The 19262-nt window shown below is 40.0% G+C and overlaps 1 protein-coding gene across 1 annotated transcript in view; it reads left to right on the forward strand.

Moving 5' to 3' along the window:
- The first annotated feature begins 1480 nt into the window (after positions 1-1480).
- Positions 1481-19262, forward strand: part of LOC110959292 (solute carrier organic anion transporter family member 1C1-like) — a 46762-nt gene continuing 28980 nt past the window's right edge. The window contains exons 1-3 of the mRNA XM_022206105.2: positions 1481-2036; positions 6596-6768; positions 18297-18438. Coding sequence (XP_022061797.2) covers positions 6673-6768; positions 18297-18438 — 238 coding nt within the window. The 5' untranslated portion in view covers positions 1481-2036; positions 6596-6672. The remainder of the gene's footprint in view (positions 2037-6595; positions 6769-18296; positions 18439-19262) is intronic.

The raw sequence follows: 19262 nt of genomic DNA on the forward strand, positions 1-19262 counted from the left end.
ATTTCTCCGAGTGTCCCTGGTCCCAGAGCTGGATGCTTCAGATCTGCGGTTGATGTTCCACCAGCTGGTCCAGTCTCCACCATGTCCACTGTGGGATGCTGTTGCTGACCTTCCTCCAGCCCTCTGCTTCCAACTCCCTTTTTCCACCAGTCAACTCTGCATTGCCTTCACTATACTGTTATGCTAACTTACATACTGTTTGAATTTTACTGCTAGCTATATATGGAGTATGTTTAATGTCAGAGCCGTACATCATAAGAGTAAATTATGAGTCAGTTTTCAATGTTAGCTTATACTTTGTCTGTGTCACATATCCTGTCATGCATGTATCCAAATGTGTGTTGTGTTTTCCTTGCTTTCCCACCCCTCCCTCTTCTCCCATCCCTCCCCCTTGCCCTCTTCTGTCCTTCTCAACCCGCCCGGCCAGCAGGCAGATGGGTCCCCCCTATATAGAGCCGGGTTCTGCTCGAGGTTTCTTCCCTGTTAAAAGGGTGTTTTTCCTTGCCACTGTCGCCTTTGGGCTTGCTCTGGGGGTCAGGCATTTGGGTTCTGTAAAGCGTCTTGAGACGAGTTGACTGTAATTGACGCTATATAAATAAAATTGAATTGAATTGAATTGAATTGAATTGAATATTTAAAGTCGTGTTTGTACTGAAAATTTTAACTGATGTCAGTAACACCTTTCGTTTGCCAGAACTCTGAGTTTGTTTGGTGGACATTGGAAGCAAACTGAGCCATAATGCACGTAGCTTTACTCTCACAAGTCCCAAAAAGCAGTTTGGTTAAATAAATATCTGAATCCGAAAAAAACCTTGATCCACCGCAACTACAAGTGAAATGAATGTAAGATTAAATACAAACCCTGACACCCTCCAACAATCTGAAGTTTTCCAGGAACTTAATGGCATAATCTCATCATATGCCTTTTCTAAATCTGGACTGGGTGGATGTTTTATAACAGAAAATAATAAGTAAACAGGACTTTTATGAGAGTGTTCTGGTCTGAGAGGAGAAGCCATTGCTGTTTGTGTGGAGCAACAGAGACCGAATTGAATCACCAAAACAGTCGGATCTATGAATATAGCCTACCACATGCACACACAGAGCTAATATTCTCTCAGTTATCCAAATCATGGGAAACACGGCTCATTACTGTATGCTGAGCATGACTCAGAGACAAAGAAGGGGATTCCACAGCAGAGGCAATTTTGTAAACCAAATCAAGGATGAAAGCACAGCTATGACACAAGTATCTCTTTAAATGTTACATTTCTTTCAGTTTTGACGTCATTAATGTTATTTTACTCTGGGAACTGTGTCATATATGCTTTATATGATCCTGGAAGCACTTTGCAACTTTGTTTCAATGAATGCTGCGCTAATAAAGGTGGCACTATTAGTATGCTTTCGAATAACTCTGTGTTGGCGGTTGATAAATAACACCATGTCCTGTTACAGCTTGTTGACGAAGCCACGACACAGTAAATGTTGCATGATTCCAATAAAGCTCAGTTGAATTGTGCAGAAATTGAGGAGGAGGAGGAGGGGCAGGCGGTCGGGAGAGAGAAAGAAATGGAGAGAGGGGGGAGGAGAAAGAAGGGGGAGAGAGAGAGAGAGGGAGGGAGGCAGGGAGACAGAAAGACAGAGAGGATCTGCAGATTCGCACACCCTCCGTTCTGTGAGAGCACGTTGTACCGAAAGTCTGTCCGAGAAGAGGGGAGGCTCCGGGGTCACTGCCGGAGCGCATCTAACGCGCCGCATCTCCAAGCGGCGACGCACGGAGCCGCCGAGGACATGTGTGACAAGACAAGAAATCCCTCTTCGATTCGGACCAGTCTGCCTGAGAGTAAGGTTGCTGTCGGCTGGAAATTAACTCACGTTGGTCTCACAACCTTCACGATAAGCGCTTCTCCTCGTTTCCCATCCACATGAGAAGTTTGGCCGGAGCTGGCTGAAGGGAGGCTGCCTGCGCTTCCGATTGGCTGTTAAATCTCTGTAGCTCGAGCAACTTGACGACTGTTTGGCAGTACGCTGAGGTAAAGTGGCTTCATCCTTCCTCCCCTTAACGTCCGTGTTGTAGGACATCCAAGCTGGATGAGACAAGTGTTCAGGAGCGTCTGGCTTCGAAATGGCAACAGCATTTTTTCCCCCCTTTGGTCTGACTGCAGCATTACGTCGTCACAATCTGACCTTGTCGGATCTATTTCCATCCCAGTGATCGTAAATAACACCTTATGAATACCTGTGTTCAACAGCAACAAAAAAAAGTCTAATTAAACCTTTTAAATCTTAAAAAACAGCAAAAATATACACTTAACTATGGTGTTGTAGGTGAAAACTTGTGAAATACTTATGTAGTGAGCAGCGATAGTGAATTGTAAACTGGCTATAAGATGTAAAAGCGATATTTTTTGTCCCTACAAGGCACCTGCAGTGGCTGCAGGGCATCCTGCATGAGGAGAGCATCACAGCATCCTAAGTTTCAACCTGAGAGGGGTGTTTCCTGCATCTCAGGTTTTAGAAAAATGATTCTTTAATGGAGATTTCTTAACCTGCTTCATAAAGATATCCCCCACTGTGCACAATGCACAGTTAATGAACAAAAGGATAAATGCAGGATGTAATTATCTGTATTGTAGCAAAAGTGCTTAGTTATGCCCAACAGGTAAATGCTATAAACATTATAAACAAAAGCAGTGACAGCATGCATATAAAGAAACCTTAAGCCGTTGTTGAAAAAGTCTTAAAGGTTGGATATGTAGAACTCTCCCTTGTTGCGAGTGGTCGGCTACTCCAATATTGATCTCCCTGTACGGACGGTACAGTTTGTCCAAATGTCCTACACGGAACCTCACTATCCCCTCTAGTGGCTCATGAGTCATGATTCCTTCATTCTCAGTTGCTGGACTACAGCTCAAAGTCTTCTTGTACCAACGGATGCTGGAATGATTAACCTCTTACACCACTGCACCTCATCATCTTTTTTAAGATGCCCAACAGTTATGAAGGGGTCATTAAAGCTGGCGTCAGGAAGGTCGGACTGATCATTAGAGTGGAGAGCTGATTGAAACGAACCTTCTCCTCACTCCAAGCAATAAAAATCATCTAAATATAGTCGCGTTTGACCTTCACTCGAAATCCACGTCCCTGTTTAGTGGTTGGTGTCAGCATGTGTTTGATTGTGTTTGACCGTGTTGGTTAGATTTGATTACAAGTAGATGGAAAGTGAAGCAAATATTCCCTGGTGAGAGTGAGTACCTTTACCTTTGAGTTGCTTGTGGAAATTTGGTTTTGATTGCAAATGAAAAAGTAATGAATGTTTTTTCTTGGGACAAGCTAGTGTATTAGTCTAGTTTTTGTTGTTCATACAGGTGTCTGTGTTGACTGGTCATTTTGTGCAGCTTCATGGACAGCTGTAGAGTTGGTGTTGCCTGTGACTTCTGAAGTGCTTTGTTTTTGCGGCCCTGCTTTAAAAAACTGATCCTCGGTAAATCGATTGGTAATGCTGACATCATGACTGAGTAACCATCACTTTCTCTTTCTAGGATGCTGATTTTTTTTAGCAGCTTGCTAAAGATTCAGTAGAGAGTGATTATCACCCCCAGGGCATCACGGAACAGAAACCTATGGAGCTATAAAGTAGAGAGTATAAGAGGACACAAATGCCATTTAAGGTATTTTAAATAATAAGCAAGACACAAAAGAGAAGGATGGGACAGCCACTGCTTGAGGCAGGTTAGCTAACCAAATATTCTTTTTTATTTTTGAGCTTATGTTGTTTTAATGTCTTTTTTGTTTATGGAAATATATCTATTATGATCTGAGGACTGTAGGCATCAGTTCATTTTGGGTCCACTGCTTCACATTGAGTGAAATAAACTGTTGTTATATTTGTTACAGAACATTAGACCAGAAAAATGTATTTAAAAAGGAAAAATCATAAAAAAGTATATCATCTGTGTGAAACAGTCTGGACTTGGGAACAATAAGAAAGAATGTATACAGATATATATATACAGAAACCTCAGAGTTTCTGTATATTCTGCGCAGAAAAAAAATCTAATAATTGACAGTTGTGCACTGTCAGTTGTGATATTGTCTCAGAAAAGATAGAATTTTTAGTTTTTTATTGATGGATATTCTGTTGTGTAAAAATGTGTGCTTCAACTAATAATTAGTACAAACAACTAATTATTGTTTGGACTGAATGTATTCAGTACAAAGTCCGCTCACTAGCTTCAGAACTTGAGTGCTGCTGCACTTCTAAGCTCTGAAGCTGGTTATTGGACTTTGGAGTTTAGTTTATCATCAACACAGAGATGTACATTCATATTCCAGTATCTAATTTAAATATATAGAAGAAATAACCTGTTGAGCCTGACTGTCTAGTTGGTGAAATTCTCCACTTCTGTACCTGCTTGGCTTGTTGTATGAGACATGACATAACAGTCACAGATTATATGTTGTTTTACACAGTACTGTGTTGACTGCAGCACAAAAAATTGGTATAAACTTAGTCTGGCGACACACAAGTTAAAGTTGCCTGAGCATGTGTGTTTTTTGTTTTTCCAAACCTGTTGCTTCTGTGGAATTCTGCTTTATATTGGTCGACTTAAAGCTGCTGTTGGTCTAATTCTCTGAAAGTAGGGCAAAGCTGTTGCAATTCGCCGGCTGCTTTAGCCTGTTCTGCTCCTAAAGACAGAGCAATCATTCAGGGGAACATGTAAACGTGTAGCACCGGTGGCAGCCTTGCCGACAGAAATGGTGGCGGTATTGTGTTCTTCTCTGCATAGCAATCACCAACTCAGTCCCCTGGAGCAATTACATCAGTCTTTCACATGACTACTGAAATGGACTGAATGGACTGCAGTACGTGATATAAGCAAGACAAATTAGAGAAGTTAGAGAGAAGGAATCAATAAGCAGGGAGAGAAAAGGGGGGGAATAGAAGAATAGAAGGAATTTGTGGATGGAAAGAGGGGTAGTTCAGCTTCATTTATCCTTTTCATCTCCATTTAGACAATAGATTCGAATAAATGAATACCTGCTTTCCATAATATATAAGTCACTGTTGTTTAGGCTTTCAGGTTTGCTCATAGTTGTTAATATTTCTTTGAAATACCCCATTTTTTAATACACTATTCCATCCCTGCTGTGTTCAAGCACATCAGCCACAATTCAAAAAAGTCTGTCTTGCAGCCAACAGTGATTTACTGCACAGTGACTTGTTTACACCAAATTTCTAATACATAAAAGTCAAACACTCAGATAATTTAAAAAACACTAAATGGCTTTTACAGTGAGGCCTTAGAGACAAATGAGGCAAATAATAACCAAGTCAGATAATAAAACACTGGGGTGCCTTTCTGTTTAGATGAATGGCAAGAATAAAAATGGAAAAATCCTTCTATCATCAACAGGAGCTATAAAACCAGTGAATGTGTAGAAGATGGGTGTTTTACATGATGCCGCTTTTCATTGTTTGATGTGCACAGTTGATGTTGATGACGTAGCTCTATTCAGGGCAACGCAGTCGTGGTTTGACTTGGCTTTAAAGCACTGCATGGATCCAGCGCCGGGTGGTTCAGGAAGATCCTGCTATAAATGCATGTTTGAACAGACTGGCACAACATGGTACATCTGAAGTGGGTCATAGGTTAAAAGTACATGTACATCATCCGGCCATTGTTTTCACATATTCCCATAATACTGCTCACAGTATAAGCAATTCACCCTCCTTCTCGTATGCATATATTCCTTTACATTCAATATTTATATGTAGCATACACACGTTCAATAGTTAATTCCATTCTTCAGTCAAAAAATAGATGTGGGACGGTGGTGGAGACTGCAAAAAAATCTGCAAAAGACAAACCCATTTAAGTTAAACATCACCATGTTGGCTCTGGTGCTTTTCTTATACCTCAGTAGGGGTCTCCAGGGTAATAAAGAAGCACCAGAGTCTTGCATTCCTCTGCCTTTATTAGCACATGTTGTAGATAACTTGACAGCACAGTGAATGTGAGCAGTTATCAGAGCAGCAGTGCCATGACACGGTATACATTATTAATTTTAATGTTGTCACATTTGACAGAATTCAAACATATTTTCACTGTGTTCAAGTGGCCTCGAAGGCAACTGAAGTTCACCTTATAGGAAATCAAATGTCCCCTGAATTGGTGTATCTATGATTACCGTCCACTGAGGCTCTCAAGCTTAAGATTATGGTTGTGACACACTTCACAGCCCGGGCTTATGCCTCACTGAATCTGGTCACATGATATCAGTTACTGCCTGAACAATACAGCAAGGTATGTAGTTTGATATGTGGGAATGTTTAGCTCGGACTATTTGATATTGTGGCTTAAAATAGTTAACTGGAAATAAAAACCTTTTGTTGTGAGAAAATGCACACGTGACCTCTGTCATTACAGAACTGAAGTTTTAGTTGGGACACAAGATTTTTGGAGCAAAACACAGAGATCAGTGTTTGTTTGTATGTTTGTGTGTCAGTCACCTCTTAGACGGTTGCTGTAGACATGTTTGTGTGCTGAGGATGGGAAGTGGGTCACATGCTTGAATTATCCATTTGCAGGGTTGCATGCCTCAGTGCCAAGAAATTGCATTACGTGGGAGACTTCTGCTAAGGAGACGCAGCGACATTTCTGGAGGATGGAGGAGCGAGGCGAGCGAGGACGCACACAGGAGAACGGACGCAGTGATGGCTCGGCCAGAGAACCTCGATCCTCTGCCTGCACCAGTCTGAGGGTAAACGAACAAGCATGTCTTTATAAATGCTAGGATTAAGGCACACCTCTTGTAGATGCAGTATGTGTTTGTATTATGTGTGTGTGTGGGTGTGTGCGTGTGTGCGTGTATGTGTGTGTTGTAGTCACATGCTGTCATAGAGTGTACAGTGCGTATAAACAGTGTTCACCCACCTTGCAAGGTTTCCCCTTCTATTGCTTTCCTGCAGTAAATTATGGTCAAGATAACTAGTTTTATTTGTTGTGTTGGAAAAGAATTTACAAAAGAAGTCTTTCAAGTCAAAGTGAAAACTGATTTCTACAAAATATTGTCAATTAATTCAAAAATATCAAGTGTAATGCGTTGTTTAAAATAAGTCACCTAATTCAACAGGTGCATCCAGGTGGTGCTAGATGTCACACAATTAGTAAAATGGAGATAATCAGAGTGCAGTTAAATGTCTCAAGTCATTGTAGTATAAAGACACCTGTATCTGGAGGGCCCAGTCACTGGTGAAGCCTTACTCCTGGTTATAATTACACCATGAAGACAAAACAACACTCCAGACAACTCCCTGAAAAGATTATTCAGAAGCGGATGGACTCAATAAACATTTTAAATCATGAATGGCCCTCAGAGTGCAGTTAAAGCCCATCAGTAAGAAATTGAAGAAATGTGGCATATATCTACAAAAAATAATAAATAAAGCGTAACAATAGTGATTGCACGACTATTCATCCTCTTCAGGTCAGTATTTATTGGGTGCACCTTTGGTCACAATTATAGCTTTGTGCCTGTGTGAATAGCATGCTGTCAGCCTTGCACATCTGGACAATGTAATTTTACACTATTCTTTTTTTGCAAAAGTACTCTAGCTCTGTTGTTTTGCACAGTGATCATGACTAAAAAGCCATTTTCAAGTCCAGCAACTAATTATTAATTGGATTGAGGTCTGAGCTCAGACTCGGCCACTCTACAACATTCACCTTGTTGTCTTTAAACCATTTCTGTGTAGATTTCACTCTTTCCTTTGTCTCAGTGTCTTGCTGGAAAACAAGTCTTCATCCAAGTCACAGCTCTCTTGCAGACAACTAGCCTAGCCACGCTAGACCCATGCTCTGAAGACGTAAGGGTCTAGGCACGCTCGACAGGGAGGGAGGCGGGCTAAAAGGTTGTCTATCAAATCACTCTGCAGCAATTGGGTAGGTATACAACCAATCAGCGCAATGAATAGGCTCCTAGAGCGCCGGAAATCAGAGGATGCGGGAGTTCAGTGAAGCCTTATTTATACAGTCAGTGGGTGAAGCTCAAGTATATTACAGACATGTTAACAGAAAGATTATTCAGAGTCAGTGCTAATGGAGCTCAACGACTGTTGTCGTTTTTGTTGTCGACCCTGGCAGAGAATTAAATTTGTTGCCGTGAGTTGTCTAGCGCGGCTAGGCTAGTTGTTTCCGGTTGTTTCTGTCAGAATCGTCGCGCCTCTGTCGTCACTTAGTTACACCCGCCTTCTGACTCAACACTTCATGGTGATTCGTCGGCCAGTTTTAGGAGCATCCAACCTCGAGCCTTATGGAGGGTAACTAGACCCACCCTGGCAGAGAATTAAATTCGTTGCCGTGGGTTGTCTAGCGCGGCTAGGCTAGCAGACAACATCAGGTTGTTCGTCTGGATTTCCCTTTACTTTGCTGCATTCATTTTACCCTCTACCTTTACAAGCCTTCCAGGGCTGCTGCTGAGAAGCATCCCCACATTATGATGCTGCCACCCCCAGGGTTCATGTTGAAGATGTTGTGTTTGTGATGATGTGTGGTGTTTGGTGTCTGCCAAACAAAGAATCTAGTCTGATGGACAAAAAGCTCCATTTTGCTCTCATCACACCAAATAATCTTCCAGTTGACTTCAGAGCCATCCACATGCTTTCGGGCAGACTCTAGTCATGATTTAATGTGAGCCTTTTTTTAACAATGGCTTTCTCTTTGCCTCTCTCCCATAAAGCTTTGACTGGTGAAGAACAGACAACAGTTGTATGCTGAGTTTCCCATCTTTGCAGCTGAAGCTTATAACTGTATCAAATGAGTCATAGGTGTCTTGGTGGCCTCCCTCAGTGGTTGAGAACGGCCTGTTCCATGTAGATTCACACGTGCTATATTCCTTCTGTTTCTTAATGACTGATTTAACTATATTCAAAAGGATATTCATTTACTCGAAATTTTTCTTCTAACCATCCTGTGACTTATGCTTTGCAATAACTTTTTCAGGGAGTTGCTTGGAATGTTGTTTCTTATTCACGGGGTAGTTATAGCCAGGAGTACTAAACATAGGAGTACTTCACCTGTGACTGAGCCTTTCTGTTACATGTGTCTTTATGCTACACAATGTTAGGCAGAAAGCTTTTAATACTGTGACTGATTGGTGTATCATTTATAAGAAAATCTTTTTGTGCAGAATCCAGCACCTCAAAATTAAATTGAATACTTCAGGCTAAAAAACACAAGTCTGATTTCTTTGTGTTGCTGAAAGTGAAAATCACATAATGACCCAAATCAAGCACACCAAGGCTTTCTACTCTAGCAGCCACTTGCTTTTACAATAATGCTGCACTTGTGTTCGGTTGCCATAGTGAAAACGTCATGAGGGTTATCGACATTTCTTTCTAAAGCAAGATTGATGAAAATAATGCAGGACATGATGTGAATATCACATTGTTAAAAATAGACCACCTCAGGATTATTTGTCTTTTCGGTCTCCCGCCTCAAACAGCCGTTTCAAAAAAAGGGGGTGGGAAATAACACAATGTCCAATTGGTTGAAAGTATGACTTGTGCTACCAACATGAAAGTTAATACAGGCCTAAATGAGATCAGACACTCTCTTGTTGCTTGTTCCCTACATGAAAGTGTTGTGAGACAATGGTGTTCAAGCAGCTTATCATAATACAGACTGCAGTGTCAGGACGGACTTATTTCTTCTCAGAATTGTTTGGGTCCCTGACCGGCTGGGTGGGGCATGGCACAGCCCGTTTCCACTCTAATCGGCTGCTCCGTGTTACTCTCTGCTTTTTGTTAAATTCCACCGATAAGATGAAAATTTTGTTGCCACAATGTCTCCGTGTTTCTTCATTTCTCGTTCTTTTTCTTTGCTTCAAACACCATCTCAGGACCCCATAAACCCTTTAGAATAATGACATGTATCATGTATAATTCATTATTTTCTACTTTGGCCCATTGCTCTCACAAACAACTGAAAAGCGTGTGTGTGGGTCAGATGCCGGTGTTAGCCTAAGCGTATTAGGTGGGTGACATCAAATGAGCTGAGAACAAAAGCGTTTCGCAGGCCACGAGGAGGCTTTGTCTCGATTTTCACACAGTTTTATTGTGAATCTCTTTTTTGTCATTTTTACTCACAATGGGGACACTGATTATTTGCCATTTGATAGAACACTAATTAAAAGGATAAAACAGGATAAAAATGTCACAATGGATGCCATTGTTGCAAAGTTCCAAAACCAGTAGCATGTTATTCAGAAAAGTTAGTGCTTTTCTTAAATTGTTTGTACAGATGATTCACTCAGTGAGGAAAAACGAGTCACTGATAACGCTACTTTTACAGCAATGTCTTTATTGCGCTTTTTTCTTCAAGCCAAAGCCTTCACTGTCACTGTTCTCTGTAACAGAAAAAGGTTTATTAAGGAGAACTCTTATTGCGGTTTGCTGTTGACATGATTCTAACCTGTACATATTTTACAGGGTAAATGTTACCTTGGCACAGTGATGCAGCTCAAGATTATTCTGACAATTTGGAATGTACATAAGGAAATGTTTTTTTATTATTATTATTATTTTCCTCTAGATAATCTGAAATGGTTGCAATTTGAAAAAAAAGGCCAGTTAAAGGCTGTTTTTTTGTGCAACAATAATTTGAACAAATAATGATTTGGACCTCAGCCAGTTAACTTTATCACCGGTAATGTCGATGTCATGGTTTCCCCCTCTCATTCCTACACTGCAAATAACTTATAAAAAAATAAAAATTATAGTAGTGTAATGGGCTGACATGCATCAGCCATCTAAATCAGATTTCCAATTATTATTTCCTCTAGCCCTCTTCACCCCAAGCAGTCTGTACATTTTCTGCTCCTGTCATGTTATTGCTCACTTTATGCTTGTTTTTAATAGCAATATAAAACCCTACACCAAAAATCTTTTGAGCAGCTCAACAAAATTATAATGCCATTAATTGTAAACAGGACAAAGAAGTAAAGTTAAGTTTCTTTCTTATTGCTTCTTTTACAAAAAACTGTAAGAACCTGGAATCAACATGTGCAACATCCAGGTGTCTACAGGTTTTACCAATACTGGAAAAAAAGAAACTCTACATACTTAACTGCATAGATATTTAATTTATTTTCATACTCCTATTTGCTGTTCAGCACCAAAAACATAAAGTCCATCTAGAAAGAACAAAGATACAAAAATAAACAATTTTTAAAAGCATATGCCTTTAAGAGACACTGTTGCTCACTCTGGTGAAAAGAAATCATTTTAAGGTACAACTAAACAGAACTGGGCTGCACAGTGGTTAGCACTTTCGCCTTGTAGCAAGAAGATCCCTGGTTCAAATCATGAGGTGGGCCTCATTTATTTCCTTATATCTGATCTATAGCTCAGTGAGTTAAGGGTTTGCCTATGGAGCTGCAGGTCGCTGGTTCAAGACCAGACCCTTCTTAAATTTTTTTGAAAAACTTAGCCAAAGACAAAGAAAGAAAAATGCTGGTGGTGGGTCTTGCTCCTGCTACCTTCCACTTGGTAGTCTCTCTTCTTACCCCCTGAGCCACTCGCTCAGATACTAATTCTTGTTTTCTGCGCATTTATCATCTATTTTTTGTCGTTTTCGAGTTTTTTTTTTTAAAACTCGAGTCTCGTCTCGACCGTTTTTCTCAGGAGGTTGGACTTCAGCCTTTGTGCTGGAGGGTTGAACCCTCAGTTCCAAGATTTTCCAAAGCCTCCACACCTCCTGAGTCCTCAGGACCTGGGGCCTCATTTATAAAACATTGCGTAGGATCCATACTAAACGTTTCCGTACGCCGAAAATCTGAAATGGGCGTATGCCCCTCACCCCTGATTTATAAAACTGTGCGTGTGCACAGCTGCACGCAATTTCTTTATAAATCACACACCAGCTGGTAGATTGCCCAGGTGGATCCACCTCACATCCCACCCACAGCACACCCACATTTTACCATGAATGGTCAATGCAAAGTAACTCATGAATGTAGCTGTATATAAATAAGCTGCTGATGAGAACCAGAGATAATTAAGGCCTCAAAAAAGGCCACCAGGGAGAACAACATGGCTCACAAGAATTCATTTTTACCTCTTCTTTTCCTGATCCTGTTTACAGTTGTGCCGTTTATTCTGAGTTTACAGTCTATATTATTTATTTTGTGCCTAGTTAATAAGTTATTCACCCTGCTCCTGTGAGGTCCAGTCAGACCTGCTTTAGTCCATGTCATCCTGCTCCTGTGGGACAGAGTTTAGTGTCTGATTGTAATTCTGTTCAGTGAATGGATAATTTAAGATATGAAGATATATTTTGCTTTTGCTTCAGCCCTTTTTATTGTTTAGTTGGCTGATGTGGCCAACTTGAAGCTGTTGAGTGCATTAAAATCCTCCTAGACAAATGTGACAAAGTGGTTGCTGGAGTTATTTCAATTGTACACATATTTATGGAAAATGCTGAAATGTATTGTGCTCATCCAGCCACAGAACTTTCATCCATATTTTACGAGAAGAACCATTTTCAGTACTGCCTGCCCTTACTCTTTTTTCAGTTTTTTTTTTTAGCTCAATAATTTTTTATTATCCCTTAATGTTATCTCTATAATAAGATTTTAAAAGGGCAAAATGCTCTTAAAATACACCAGAATGCAGGAAATAGGATCAATAGTTTTCTAAATTTTCTGGGGGAGGGCCTCCAGACCCCCTGTCAGCATCCCACCCAAACCAAATCTCACTCTAAGGTCGGGTCACAAATTGGCCGCGCTGCATTATTGTGTTATGAGCAAAAGTCATGGCCACTGTGGCCTAAAACATTTACACAGTAAAGTATCTCTGAATAAATTTAAATCTGTCCAAAAAGTGGAAAAGCAATTTCTCAGTTTTTGTTAGCTGAAGTTAAACGTTCGCTCACATCCTGTGCATCTCCTGGGGGCTAAGCCCCCCTGTCCTTGAAACCTAGTGACGCCCCTGGTGTGAGTAAAGCTTGAGTGCACAGATTTAAACAGCTTTGAATGTGAAACAGTTAAATGTGATGTGTGGGTCACTGCTGATAAGATATGTAGAGGTCTGAAGGAAAGCAACTTGATTTTGTGAAATTTCTTCTTAACCTTTCCCCTGAACATCACTTCAGAACTGCGAATGAGATCTCTGTATCAATACGAGTGCCTCACTGAATTAAATGAATCAAATAAATGAAACTTATTTAACAATTAGTGTGAATTGTTGTTTGAATTTGAGACCATTTTGATTGATTAACGAAGTGTGTGAGGATGGGCTGGAAATAGCTTCCTTTATTTTTAGGGAAACACATGTGATGAGTTACTGTTGTTAATGCCATGCAGCCAGCCCTGGAGGACAGCATGATATCAGCAGTAATATGTTTGGATTGATCTCTCATCATATTGTGTAAATTAAATGATAAAACAAGTTATTTCTCTTAACAGTAACACAGACTCCTTATTATCTTACATGTTGTTGAATTTGCTAACAAGACTTCCCTTCAGACTTTGCTTCCCTCTTTAGCTTTGCAAATGTGATTTTATCTGACAGAGACAGCAGAATAGTATAGTCACCTGTTTCCAATTCAGTTAGCACTAAATGACCAAAAGGTCAAACTGTGTGCTGATTATTTGCACTTTCTATCTGATTTGGGTGGTCTGCATGCTACATGTTGGTCTGTATGGATGTATAGTAATCACAGACATTGTTTTATCTATGCTTGTCACATGTCTGTAAGTTGTAAGGATGATAGGACGCAGTACAAGAACCCTGACTCAAACCACAACCCATTACTTATTTAGAAGCACTCAGAGAGACAAACAGAGATTACTTACACGAGGGCTGCATTCTTCTTCTGTCTAAACCCTGTTCAAAGAAATCATTGTAGTGCAACAACAGTAATTTGTTGTTTTTTGTAAGGAAAAAATATCCCAAAAGAGACAGTAATAATCAAGTGTGTTCTACTGTAGCATAGGACCACGTAACATTAAAGTATTCATTGTATGTTGATTCAGTTAGAAGGAATTTGGGAAATACAGAAGCATACGGAAAAGAGACAGAGTTTAAAAACACTCGGGTTGATACAGCAAAAAGTTCCAAAATCATTTTTTATGTGCATAAACATCTTTCACTGGGTCTGGGATCTTTCTGCATGGAGTTTACATGTTCTCCCTGTGCATGCGTGGGTTTTCTCCGGGTACTCCGGCTTCCTCCCACAGTCCAAAAATATGCTGAGGTTAATTGGTTACTCTAAATTGCCCGTAGGTGTGAATGTGAGTGTGATTGTTTTTCTGTATGTGTAGCCCTGTGACAGACTGGTGACCTGTCCAGGGTGTCCCCTGCCTTCACCCGAGTCAGCTGGGATGGACTCCAGCACCCCCCGCGACCCTAGTGAGGATAAAGCGGTGTATAGAGGATGGATGGATGGATAAACATCTTTCATGTAATTTGCAATTCTTTTGTAAGATGTTTACATCTTTGAAGTTTCCCCTTGTTCCTAGAAGAGGCTGGAGAAGTCATTTAAAAATGGGGAGGGGTGTTGTTTAATAATATACAATATACTATTCACCAGGTCATTTTGTAATTTATCTCCATTTGTCTCATTGATGTCGAGCTGCAGTTTGTTAGCTAATGTAATTGAGTAATTAGAATGAGCAGGTCCTGATTCTTTTGCTGTTACTGCATGCTAGGGCTGTTGTGGTGGCTCCTGTGTGTCTGCTGGAGTTGTTGGAGCACTTTGCTCCATAAATAGGCATTATATAAATATTTTACCTTACATTATGACTTTTATTCATGCATATTTGTGCATAATATACACTTCCCGCCAAAAGTGTTGAAAAAGTGAGGCCAACATCATTCAACTTTTCTTACCTAGAAAAACCTCTTTGTGTCACATTCATGATTTGATGTCAAACCTGAATGTTTGCAGTCTACAGAAAAAATAAAGGAATTGGCCTCACTGTTCCAATAGTTTTGGAGAGAAATTTATGTATGCCTTTGTGCTTTCTCCATATATTTTGTAAAAGGAAATAAATTGATCCTGGACACCATTGTTTGACGACACATATATGTGTGGTGTACATATACCACTATTTTAACTGCTACAAGAAACAAAAATCAATAATAAAAGAGTTGTTTACATTATGTTACATTATTTGTAGTATTAGTACTGTTCAGTGGATTGAAATGACTGGTATGGATAGTGCACTGTACAGATTAGATTTCTGTCTGTGCTTTTTTAATTAATTTTGAGAAGGAGAAAGACTACAGGAGATATAAACCATTAACTACAAGTGGACTTGATTCAGTACATAAACAGGAATCAACATGTCACTCTAGATTAAATGAGAACAGTCAGCCATTCCTGAACAGCTTGTTTCATGGGAAGTTTTTTTATTTAGCAAATAACCAGTGTTTGAAATAATTCAGCATCAACTATTTCCTCATTACAAATGCCCCGACAGGTCAAGACAGAACTCTCCTCTACAAAGTTAAACACATTTTAAGTATGAAGTTTATGTGAGCTTCTCTTTAGGAGAAGTTTAGTTTGTGATATGACAGGAAAATATTTATCAACTCAATAAGTACTTCCTACTAGATTCAAAACACCCTAATGTATAAATGTTTTTTTTATTAAATATATGGAATATATGCAAGTAAAGCTGGTAATTAGAGAGAGATTTGAATTCTCATTTAACTCATCAGGCTTTACCATTGAATCCAAATTCATTCACATCTTTAAAAGATCAATACCTCAGGATAACATCATAGCTTTCATAAATTCACAAAATTCCAAGAAATTTGAGGGACTGTGGTTGGCCTTTAATAAATGCACAAAGACTGCACAGTACATGTTGGTATTTTTTTTCCCATTTCTTCATTGCTTTGAATGATTGCTATTTGCTTTCAGAGTAGCTGTGGATCAGGTGGTAGAGCGGGTCGTCCAATGATCAAAGGATCGGCGGTTCGATTCCCGCTCTCGCCTAGTCATGTGCTGCTGTGTCCTTGGGCAAGACACTTAACCCACCTTGCCTCCGGTGCTCTTCACTGGTGTATGAATGCGTGTGAATGTTGGTGGTGGTCGGAGGGGCCGTAGGCGCGGATTGGCAGCCACGCTTCCGTCCGCCCCAGAGTGAGAATGTGTGAGCGTATGGTTGAATGGAAGCAATTGTTGTATAAGCGCTTTGAGTACTCTGATGAGTAGTAAAGCGCTATATAAGAGCAAGTCCATTCATTCATTCATAGTTGGCTGGTATGTTGGTACAGATGTTTGTTCTTGACAATTTAGTCTACATTTATGTGGCATTAAGTAACTCAGTTCTGTGCACTGACTAGAAGCATGGAACCACAGAATAGAATAACAATATTTAGAAAGAAGTGGGGTAATCAAATTAATGCTGTGTGCAGTGCAGTCTATGAGGGATTTCTTTACTTCTCAGTTTCTTTCAGATTTTAAGACACCGAAACAGAAAGAAGAATTTGTAGTTTTTTTTTGTCTGTTTAATCAACTGCTGTCCTGTTAGATTTTTGGGGGATCCCTTTAGATCCACAGATATATTCCACAGAAAAAGCATAATACTGCTTCCATTACTTTTGTTAATCACAACTGAAAATGAGTGGAATATGGCACTATTAATTAGGTGACAGTCATTATGTTGTGGGAGGGTAAAGAGACAATACTTTGGAATATTGTCATTCAGAATATGTTTGTGGCCTTTGAAGGTGTGTAGTGTATGTAAGAACTGAAACGGTTTTATAGTTGTATAATGTATATACTGTGTAGCAAATGCCAATGTCACTCATTTTTATGTTTTGTTTTTGGCATTCCTACTCAGTGAAAAGTGCTTCAGGCTACAAGTAGGTTCTGTACCACTCTAGTCTGGTGTTTTGGATCTCTCTCATCATTTGATCTGTTCAATCTATTTAGTTACACTGAAGAATATTTTGACCTCAACAGCTTTGACAGACTTAACTGTTCCAGTTGGTTCCTCTCGCTGTTTCTGAGTGTGATCTGCTGCTCACCTGTGGGACTTAAATGATACATAATTTTCAAATCAAAATTGTGATCTGACACAATGCAGTTAGTAAATTGCGGTTTGGGATGTATGTAATGCAGCGTATCTGTACCTTCATACTGCTCTGTAAAGTGTCAGGTTCAACTGCATTCAGTGTTACCTGAATAATTACATTGTTTCCCAGAGTGAAAGAGCACTGCCTTTTTATCCCCCACCAGCTGAAGGCACGAAGGAGGATATTGGCGTGAGCAAGTCCGTCTGTACGTATGTACGTCCGCATTTCATTTTCGGAGCATATCTCAGGAACTACTTGAGGGATTTCATTCATATTGCACCCAGGCCATCTCTATATAGTACAGATGTGCCTTTTGGGGTGTATGACCTTGACCTGATTTTCAAGGTCATACTGAGGCACTCCAAATATTTTTTGGTTTCCGGAGCATAGCTCAGAAACTACTAGAGGGATTTCATTCATATTGCGCACACTAAGCCTGTTGGTAATGTAGATGTGCCTTTTGGGGTGTATGACCTTGACCTGACTGTTTCTTTTATTGTAGTGAAGATGTATCATTTTGTAGGTGTATCGTCCAGTATATATTATTATTTCTTGCACTTAGAGGCACTATATATAAGGCGGGGGATGTTTTAAGCAGAGCGTGTTTATTGTCTTTTTCTGGCTTGTGTTTATTCACACTTAACCTCTTTTGGATTTGGCCTCGGAGCTGTTTAGCCTACTTGATCTTGATTACAGTACCAGTCCTAACTGTGTGAGAATTGTTGATCTGGAGCCGGTTACCATCAGATTATTGCAGAAATTCTGTGTTACTTGTGAGAAACTTACATGTTATTATGTACTGTCCTATGTGATATTACTGTTCTGTTTGCCAGTGACACTCAAATGTTATTGTCTCATTGTTGCTGCAGTTCATGCTCTCTGACGCCCCACACCCCTTCCCTCATCTGAACCACATTCATTCCTGTGATGCTGGCACTTGCTAATTAGTGAATGTTGGATGAGTTTGCATAGATTAATGATGGAGGTCCATGTATTATAGCTGTAGCTGCACAGCAATATCACATAAGTGCTTCTTTTTTCTCAGTGGACAAAAAAAAGAACATCACATAATCAAGTAGATTACAAAAAGGAATAATTAGGTAAACACTACATTTGCTCCTTTTGAAGTTTTGTGCTTCTGTGCATATCAATGTAAAATCCTTTCTCTTTCTTTTTTTTCCCCTCATTTCCTTTCCTCCAGATGTTTCTGGTGGCTTTGTCCTTTGCCTATTTTGCAAAGGCTCTGTCAGGGAGCTACATGAAGAGCACAATAACTCAGCTGGAGAGGCGCTTTGACATCCCCAGTTACCTAATAGGTGTCATTGATGGGAGCTTCGAGATAGGTGAGTCGGCCTGCCAATCACTGCTCTTATTTTGTTGTTCTGTTTGCAGCCTGTGTGTCATGGCCTCCCCTCCCTTCTCTCTTTCTGTCTTTGGGGCAAAAATATGAATGGGGCATCAAGATATTCAAGCTCCAGATAAAAGATTCATCTGGCTTCCGAGAAGAGGCAAGAGGGGTGTGTTTGTGTGAGTGTTTGTGCGTGTGGTGAGTCATAATGTCGAGCAAGGACACAAAGACACAAGCCCTGAGCTTCCTTTGAGCTGCGCACAAGCAGACCCCATGAATTTGTAAAATTTGGTTACGCAATAGCTTGTCTATATTACCAATTTAACCTCTGCTTCTTCCAGTAATATATATGGAGATCAGCTGGCAATTACTAATTAGGCACAGGGTCTGGTTGCCGGTGTTTTTGTTCACTGTCCTGGTTGGTCTGTGTTACTATGCAACCCTTGTAAGTGGCCCTCTGGGATAAATGAAGGGTTTTTTTCCTGATTCTGATTTACTAGCTTTTATCTAACATGTGAATCAGTTACCAGTGACCCTTCAGGCAAAACTAGAATAAGTGTGTTGTGTAAGTGCAACACATTCTGTCGAACCCTGTGCTTATATTTAATGTCAAATTCACTTTTTTTCCCCCCTCCCAGCTTTACTACAAATATAGGTTATCTTAGGGACACAGAGTCTTTTCAATACAAAATAAAAAACAAAACACAATGAAACATAGAGAAAATGGAAAGACTGGGACTTTGGTTTTATCAACTCATTTAGAATTTTGTCTGTGCATAATTACTGAGTCAGAAAAACTGAAGATATGTGATTTTGAAA

Source organism: Acanthochromis polyacanthus, chromosome 13, assembly GCF_021347895.1.
Source record: "Acanthochromis polyacanthus isolate Apoly-LR-REF ecotype Palm Island chromosome 13, KAUST_Apoly_ChrSc, whole genome shotgun sequence".
Classification (NCBI taxonomy): domain Eukaryota; kingdom Metazoa; phylum Chordata; class Actinopteri; family Pomacentridae; genus Acanthochromis; species Acanthochromis polyacanthus.